At 49.6% G+C, this 8,864-nt stretch overlaps 1 protein-coding gene across 1 annotated transcript; it reads right to left on the bottom strand.

Moving 5' to 3' along the window:
* Nucleotides 1-446: 446 nt before the first annotated feature.
* Nucleotides 447-3,637, bottom strand: Cd63 (CD63 molecule). The gene is made up of 8 exons (XM_046466733.2): nt 3,520-3,637; nt 2,864-2,940; nt 1,769-1,957; nt 1,510-1,584; nt 1,320-1,415; nt 1,070-1,210; nt 790-873; nt 447-601 (listed from the first exon to the last, which is right to left on the bottom strand). Exons 2-8 carry the CDS (start codon nt 2,927-2,929, stop codon nt 536-538), a joined length of 717 nt encoding a protein of 238 aa, XP_046322689.1. The 5' UTR covers nt 2,930-2,940; nt 3,520-3,637; the 3' UTR covers nt 447-535.
* Nucleotides 3,638-8,864: the final 5,227 nt, after the last annotated feature.

The raw sequence follows: 8,864 nt of genomic DNA, 5'->3' as shown, positions 1-8,864 counted from the left end.
GCCATACAGGTCTCAAGCATCTTATAACCACTCTGAAAGGGGCAAACTCCCCTTGAGGACTAGAGGGGGAAGGAGTTTGCTGGCCCTCAGAGGTGTACAGAAGACCAGAAAGATTTACATAGTGGATCTGGACTGGGCTCTACCAGGTAGGACCTTTGTGGAAAATCCCTTTGGCTTATACAAGAGATGGCTTCATGTATGTTCCAGTGCTAAGCCTGGGAGCACAAAAAAGGGAAGGCACTTGGCCACAACCTCCTCTAGATCCTCACTTCTCTCACCCCCAGTCCTACCCACACCTTTAGCAAAATCCTCCTTTCCCAAACACCCGCCAAATCAGGCCTGCCTTTCCCAGAGCTGCACACAGAGAAAGTTTCCAGAGGACAGGGAATATGGAAAATGAGAGAAAATGGATCAAGGATCACTCAACGACAAACTGAAACCATCTCTTTTTGGTCTGAAAAAATAATCCGTTTAATTGGAAAACATGAAAGATTCTATTCCACTCCCCTAGAGGGGCTAAAGAAACCAGACCCGCCTACATTACTTCATATCCACTTCGGATACTCTTCACAAGGCAACAGGCAAAGACAATTCCTAGGACCTAGAAAGAAAGATGGAGAAGAGGGTAGAGAAGATTCAGAATGTCAAGCTATCTAGGACACACCCACAGGATCCCAAACACAATCAAAGCTCCCTACCCCACTAACCAGTACCTCTTGTTCAGCACCCTCCTCCCTATTTCCCCTGTCCCCACCCAAGAGGTCCCAGCCCCTGCCCAGGGCACCTCACCTCTACAAAAGCAATGCCCAGAGCTGCTGCAGCCACCAGCAGCACATTCTTCCTCAGCCACATGCCAATCTTCTCCACACAGCCCTGCAGGGAGGCAAAAGACCATCAGAAACTTCATACACATTTTCATCAGCCCCTTTGTCTCTTCTCTACCCCTCTGTCCTTTTCCCCACCCTTTGAATTCTCACAGCCCTCCCCATCCCTGACCATGTAAACTATCCTACCTCCTAAACATTTCCCAGATTTCCCAAGTCTCATACTATCTCAATCTTCCCCCAACCTGGGTATTGATTGCATGCAGGTCGAAATCAGTTCCACAGTGTGCAGTGACATTGATGCAGCAGGAGTCAGGGACTCGGTCCTTCCCCATACCGGGTATGTTCTCCCAATCTGTGTAGTTAGCAGCCCCACAGCAGTTAAACTGGAAGTGGAGAAATATGGGAGGAAATATGCTAAGTGAATCACCAACTTCAGTACAGAGACAAGAATCCCCTTCCCCCATTACTTCTGTTCCCAGCAGCCCCACTCACCTCTTCCTGCATCTTGTCCAGCAATGAAGCTGTACCATTGTTTTTCGGGTAATTTTGCATTTGCTGCTGGAAGTTCTTATTAAACTCTGTTTTGACCTTAGAATAGGAAATAGAGTTGTTGAGAGCAGAATTCAGGCCACTGAGTCCCAGAGCAGCACAAAGCAGGGGTCTCCCCTTATGCCCTGCTTACCTTGTCTTTAAACACATAGCCAGCAATGGCCACGGCCACCTCCACTAGCATGATAAGAGTCAGGAAGATGGCAAACTGCAAGAGCAAAGGAAGAGAGTCAAGTATGGAGTCTGGATGAGAAAGACCTGCTCTGGTCCAGCCAGTCCCTGGAAAACTTACAGAGGTCCCCAACTTACCCACCCTAGTTAGCCCTAACCATAGAAATTTTTTTGCCTTCTGGCACTCCCAGGCACCCATGCTGGTCCCACATCCCACTCACCGTCATCATAAGACAGTAGTTCTCCTTGCAGGCACCACAGCAGCCCACAAAGGCCACCAGGAAGAGGAAGGCACCCACTACAATGATGACCACAGGCAACAGAGTACCAGGAGTAGCCCCGTGGGTTATGGTTTGATTCAGGACAAGCTGGACTGCTACACCCACAATGATCAATCCCACTGCACAGGCCTGAAGGGGAAGGCAAATGAGGGTTAGGCCAGAACCACAACAATACAGCAGCACAGGGACACAGACCAATCCAGGAGAGAGATTCTCACACCACCAGGGAACTTTGGATTGGGAACAGGGAGATACCCCACTCTTGACCCTGGGGATCTGTTCAAAGCACTGGGAGAAGGGGGAAGCCAGGCCTTCCTTTAAACAGCTCTTCAGCCAGGGGGTGACCAGAAGCAAAAAAGAGAAGTACATAGAAAGCCTTGACCCCAGGGCACACACATTCCTGACCTAAAAGTAGCACATTTTATGGGCCCCCAGGGCTCCTGGCCAGATTCTTTCTCAGATCTGCATCCTCACTACCCTCCAATAACTAAGATCTTCAAGACAGGGAGGAGAAAGCAGGAAAAGGGGGCAAGGGTGGTGTGCCCCTCCCTGAACAAACAGTAGCCTCTCAAGCCAGGATCCCAGGGAGGAGTCCGGGGCAAGAACCAATTAGGGTGGGCAGAGCTCTTCCTCATCCCCAACCAACTGGTAAGGGAAAAGTGGGAAAAGGGAATGGAGAGGGATGAGCAGGGTGGGGAGTGGAGGAAAGCCTCGTGGCGATAGCATCAGGCCGTTGGCGGTTGCCCCACTGCCCCATATCACAAGTGGTTGGGTCACCAGACAGGAAGGGCCAGGAGAAGTGGGGGTGGGGGTGCTGCACATCCAGTTTGGCCATTCTCGGTCCAAACTAGCCTCAGGAGTCCCTGAAAGCTGGAGGAGGGAGTATCCGCTCCTCCTTCGGCCCTTTCCCCAGGCTTTCTTTCCACATCTGGTCTCCAGCTGCTTTCATTCTTGGTCCCTCAGCCCTCACCACTCCTGTGCCTGGGCTCCCTGCACCCCGCCAGCGCGCCCCCATCGCTCCCCTTCCCCACTCACGCAAAAGGCCAGCAGAAGAACGTAGAGCAAGAACTTGACACATTTCATTCCTCCTTCCATCGCCATGGCTGCTGGGCCTGGGGCCGAGGGAGGGCGGGTGGGGGGTGGAATTAGAACAGGCCGAGGGGGGCCAGGGCTTCCGGGCTCCCCGCCTGCCCTCAAGGCCTTCCCAGCCCGACCTCCATTCCCGGCCCCTCCCACCCGGAAACCCGCGGTCAGATCCACGTCTCCCAGCCCCCTCTGCTCCGCGGCCAGAGAGGTGTGGGGGCGACAGCCCGGACCTCCCCGGCCGCCACCGGAGCCCGGGACAGATGCGAGGGCACCCACAGGGGCTCGAGCCTGACGCCGACCCTCTGCCCGCAGGAGTCAAACACCCACTGCCCGTCCAAACAGCTCCGCAGGACAGTCCTCGGCCCAACCCCGGCCCCCAACCTCTTTCCGCCAGGTGCTGTCCTCCCCGCGAAAAAGTGCGGTCGGTGTCCCCACCCCACCCTGCCCAGGCTTCTCGAACTTTGAAGCAAAGTTATTCGAGGGCCTCGGGAGAGTCGTGGAGCTTGGGGCGGGTATTCGGAGGCTGAGGCCAGCCCCTGGAAGAGGACACTCAGAGTGGTTTCCCCAACCCAGGCCCACGTCCGCCGTGGGTCCCGTGGCCTCACCTGGGCTCCCAGAGGCTGTGAGCTCCTCTCCCGCCGCGACTCAGGGGCTCTCTAGCTGCGCCCCCCAGCTCCTGCCCCGCCTGCCGCGCGGCCCCGCCCCGGCTCCAGCCACAGCCCCCTCCCCCGCCGCCTCCCCGCCCGGTGGCCGCCAGCCTCCTCATGTGACGCGGGAACAGCTGCGGCCTGAGTCACCACGGTCAGCCAGGGGAGGGCCGAGCCCCCCGCCCGGCAGGGCCACGTGGCCACTAACCCAGAAGACAGTACCCACCCCCGCAAAGGGAAGGCACTCAGGGCCGCACTTAATCGCGCCCGGGGCCCTTGTGGAAGCAGGACGGAGCGCCGCCGGGTTCTCTTTGATTCTTGGAAGCAGAGGAGGCGGGTAAGAGCCAAAGGAAGGATGGACGACACAGAGTTGCCCTCTAAGCGCCCAGACGGCAGAGCTGAGGCAAAGTGAAAAGGTGGTCTGCGCGAGGCGTCCTCATCCTTCATCGCCCAGAGCCCACCCGGATCCTCCTCGCGCTTTCTGTTTTAAGCTCCCGCCCCCATTCTCGGGTCTGCAGAAAGCTACGGGCTGCCTGGGATCGGGTGGGGCCAGAATAAACATTTACAGAAAGTCCCTGGCCTCAGGTCCTGGGAGTCTCCCAACATTTCTAGCCTGCGTGGAGGGGCGGCGGGGAAGTTCATGTCCCCTTCTGTGAGCTCAGTTTCTTCGTTTTCCAGGGCTCTTGAACTAAGAAATCGGGAGGAGGCCTTTATCCAGGACCATCCTACTCAATTATTATATGTCAAATGTCAGGTCCCTCCCTCTGGGGGGAAGATTGAGAGCCTGTACTCCCCTGCTCCGGATCATACCGTTATATGAGGATGTGGGGGAAGATACTAGACAAGGGAGGTTTGTATCTTTTGAATTTCCCCATCTCATTCTAGCAGACAGCCCTTCTCATCCCAGAAGGCAAAGCTAGGTGTGACTGTAAGGCGGGGGTGGGTTCCAGCTGCCTCCCTGCCTGTGTGCCACTAGTGGTCCCTAGAAAGCGCTGGTATGAACAGGCAAAAGGATATAAAGGACCAGACTTCACACTCCCAGTCTGGGCCCCCCCACACACACACACACACACTTAGGTCCTTAAGGTTCTGCCTCAAGAGCCACTTCCCTTAGTTTTGGGGGATGGGGTGCACAAAGAAGGAAACTATAAGAGCAAAGGGAAGGCATCCACCCTTGGCTGAGAACCAGTTACCAGGATCACACCCTTCCAGCACATTATACCAATCCCATTGTGGACCTTGCTTCCCTTATCATGGCAGGCAGGCTGTGGAGGAGGAGTCAAGATGCCAAAGAAAGAAGTATTTATCAGGTTTTTTGTTTGAGGATTTTTTGTTTGGTTGATTGGTTTGGTTTGGTTTGTTTGTTTGTTTGTTTTTTGACCTGCCACTAGATGCCAGGCATGTGCTAGGCATGGGGCAAAAAGGAGAGAAAGACAGCGGACCTGCCCTGTGCTTGGAGGCAGAATCAAGTTCTGTCCATCATGAAGAAAGGTAGAAGCCCCTGTTGCAGCTGGATGAGCTCAGAGGGACAGACAGGGAGTAGGAGAGGGAATTTCACAGAGATGGATGAAATAAAGAATAAATGGCAAGCTTTGAGTTCCAGAGACAAGGAGAGGGTCAACTGTAAAAAATAATTTTTGTGTGGGGGCAGGGGTGAACCCAGGGGTGCTTGCTTTATCATTGAGCTATATCCCCAGTGCTTTTCATTTGATTTTGAGGCAGGTTCTCACTAAGTTGCCCAGAGTGACCTGGAAGTTTAGATCCTCCTGCCTCAGCCTCCCAAGTCTCTAGAATTAAAGGTGTGTGCCACCACAGATGGAGAAAAGGATGAATTTTAAAAGTATATGGCAGGGGATGAATAAATAAATGAGTTGCAATCTTTAAAAAAGTTATATGACAGGTTGGGTTGGAGTTGACTGGCTCCAAGGGCTCACAAAGGATGAGGGAAAGATGGATGGGAAGATGGTCTGAAGATCAAGGTTGACTGACCTGAGGTACATGGTGCATAATAAGCAAGTACAAGTACAGTGCTTGGTCCTTTATTGAATCTTTTTTTTAATATATTTTTTAGTTGTAGATGGACACAATATCTTTATTTATTTTTATGTGGTGCTGAGGATCGAACCCAGTACCTCACACATACGAGGCAAGTGCTCTACCACTGAGCCACAACCCCAGCCCCCTTTATTGAATCTTTATCCAAACAATCAGCTGCAAAACACACTTTAGAACAGTTCGGGGAACGTGAATATGGTATGAGAATTAAACATGACAAAATTATTTTGTTAGGTTAGGGGTGTAGCTCACTTGTAAAGAACTTGCCTATTGTGCACAAGGTCATGGGTTCAATCCCCAGCATTGAAAAAATGTTGTTTTTTTGTTTGTTTGTTTTTGTTTTTTTTTTTAATTTTGTTAGCTATGATAGTGATAGTTAGGGAAATTACTCTTTCTTTAAAGATGCACACTAAAGGGGCTGGGGTTATGGCTCAATAGTAGTGTGCTCGCCTAGTGTGTATGTGTGTGTGTGTGTGTGTGTGTATATATATATATATATATATATATATATATATATATATATATATATAAAGATGCACACTAAAATATAAATGGTGAAATGTCTCATCCGTAATTTGCTTTGGAATACTTCACAAAACAATAGATAAAGCAGAAAGATGGTGGTCTAGGTAATTTGGACTATTGGGGTATTGAAGGCTATGTTGGGTATGTTCTTTGAACATTTTTTTTTTCAAACTATGGTACTGGGGACTGAACCCATGGCGCGTTAAATTATGTTGGGTATGTTCTAAAGGCAATGGGCAAGATAAAAGCTTTTGAGAAGGTGACACCATCCTGGCATTGATCCCAATGTGGGACCAGGCCCACATTGAAATGAGAAGAAATGAATGTCATATGGCCTGAAAAACAACTGAGATATGACAGCACAGTCCACAGGAGAGAGGATGAGACCCATTACAAGAAAGAAAGAGGTAGCCACCCAAGGCAGGAAGCACACAAAGGGCATCCAGGTGGAAACATCCTGCCAGGACTTGGGGATGTGAAAATCAGGAGAGGGGTAAGAATTAATATTAAAGTTAAATATTAACCAGGCAGGGTAGCACAAGATTGTAATCCCAGTGGCTCAGGAGGCTAAGGCAGGAGGATCACAAGTTCGAGGCCAGCCTCAACAGTTTACCAAGGCCCTAATCAACTTAGTGAGACCCTGCCTCAAAAAAAAAAAAATTAAGACTAGGGATGTAACTCAGTGGTAAAGTACCTCTGGGTTCAATCCCTTGCATAAAAGAAAAAGGGCTAAGGAGGTAGCTCAGTAGTAAAGTGCCCGTGGGTACTAAAAAAAAAAAAAGTGATATCTAAATCCATGGATGGAAGCCAGGTGCAGTGACACACTTGTAGTCCCAGCTACCTGAAAGGTTGAGGTAGGATTGCTTAAATTCAGACATTCAGGGACAGCCTGGACAACATAGCAAAACCCTGTTAATTAATTATGTTAGTTAATTAATTATGGGCAGGGGTTATAGCAGTGGTAGAGCGCTTGCCTCACATGTGTGAGGTACAGGGTTTGATCCTCAGCACCACAAAAAAATAAATAAATAAAGATATTGTATCCATCTACAACTTAAAAAAAAAAAAATGTTAATTAGTTAACTAACCCATGGTGGTGAGGCCCAAAGCAAGGGAAAACAAGAAAAACCTCAGGGAGCCTTTATGTTTAAGAAACAGGGGGGGCTGGGGTTGTGGCTCAGCAGTAGAGCGCTCACCTAGCACGTGCGAGGCCCTGGGTTCAATCCTCGACACCACAAAAAAATAAATAAATAAAATAAAGGTATTGTGCCTAGTGTGGTGGCACACTCCTGAAATCCCAGCAGCTCAGGAGGCAGAGACAGGAGGATCTCGAGTCCACAAAGCCAGTCTCAGCAAAAGCAAGGCGCAAAGCGACTCGGTGAGATACAAAATAGGGCTGGGGTTGTGGCTCAGTGGCCAAGTACCCCTGGATTCAATCCCTGGTACCACCCCCGCAAAAAATAAAATAAAGATATTGTGTCCAACTACAACTATATATATTATACTTTTTTTTTTTTTAAGAAAGAAAGAAAGAAATAGGTGTGGTGGCCTATACCTGTAATTCCAGTACCTAGGGAGGCTGAGGCAGGAGAATTGCAAGTCAAAGGCCAGCTTGAGCAATTTAGTGAGACTGTGTCTCAAAATAAAAAATTTAAAGGGCTGGGAATGGAGCTAAGTAATAGAGCACCCCCGGTTCAATCCTCAGTACCAAAAAGAAAAAGATACATGAGGATGGGGTAAAGGGACTGAAAGGGAAAGAGCTTTGTAGAGCTGGACCTCTGAACTATGCCAGGCACTGTGCTGAACTCCAACATCTGTTCACTCAGGGTTTAATCCTCACAACAACCCTGGAAGAACAGTGTTATTTTTTCCTAGGTTGTTTTGGTTTGTTTTGGTACCAGAGATTGAATGCAGGGGCATTTAACCACAGCCCTTTTATTTTTTATTTTGAGGCAAGTTCTCTCTGAGTTACTTAGGGCCTTGCTAATTTGCTAAGGCTGGCTTTGAACTTGAGATCCTCCTGCCTCAGCCTCCCAAGTTGCTGGGATTAACAGGTATACACCACCACACCCAGCTGTTTTTTTATTTAGAAATAAAGAAACTGAGGCTTGGAAACATGGTATAACAGATCCATAATCCAAGGTAGTGAAAGTCAGTCTTAGGATTTCAACCCAGATCTCTGCAGTTCCCAAAGCCTATACTTTTTTCTCTTTCTCCAGGAGGCCAAGAGAAAAGAGAACAAGACAGGAAGTGGAAAACAGGGCCTGAAGTATTGAATAGTGTAAGGAGGTCAACTTGGGTGACAAGCAAGAGAAGGTCATTTAGTGGGATGGTCTCCAGAGCAATGTCAAGAGCACGAGCTGGGGCCAGGAGTAAAAGGAGGAAGTGGAGACATCCAGGTGGGTAGGGGAAGAGTAAGGTGAAGGTCAAGAGCCCTCCTAGAGAACACCTCGGGAGGGATAGAGGCAAGCTATGGCAAATGCACAGTGGTAGCAGCAACTTGGTAAAGCAGTGACAGGCCAGGGAGACCCCCAGAGAACAAGCCTATGTGGGATTAGAAGGGGAAAGTAAGAATAGTCCATTCTAGGCTGGGGGTGTAGCTCAGGGTAGAGCACTGGCCTAGCACGTGTAAGCCTTGCCTAGACCAGGGTTCAATCCTCAGCACCACTTAAGTAAGTAAATAAAGTATTGTGCCCATCTACAATTAAAATATATATATATAT

This window comes from Marmota monax, unplaced genomic scaffold (assembly GCF_021218885.2).
Source record: "Marmota monax isolate L192 unplaced genomic scaffold, Marmota_monax_Labrador192_F-V1.1 WCK01_AAM20220418_F8-fsc00151, whole genome shotgun sequence".
Classification (NCBI taxonomy): domain Eukaryota; kingdom Metazoa; phylum Chordata; class Mammalia; order Rodentia; family Sciuridae; genus Marmota; species Marmota monax.
The sequence above is the reverse complement of the archived record's forward strand: the minus strand, read 5'-3'. Positions and strand labels throughout refer to the sequence as shown.

What these genes read in the sequence shown, in the direction of transcription:
- Cd63 (XM_046466733.2), bottom strand. Translation starts at nt 2,929, where the DNA reads ATGGCGATGGAAGGAGGAATGAAATGTGTCAAGTTCTTGCTCTACGTT. An exon ending in TTCTTCTGCTGGCCTTTTGC is followed by an intron (nt 1,958 to 2,863) that starts GTGAGTGGGGAA and finishes CTTCCCCTTCAG; the next exon opens with GCCTGTGCAGTGGGATTGAT. An exon ending in TGCATGCAATCAATACCCAG is followed by an intron (nt 874 to 1,069) that starts GTTGGGGGAAGA and finishes GCCTCCCTGCAG; the next exon opens with GGCTGTGTGGAGAAGATTGG.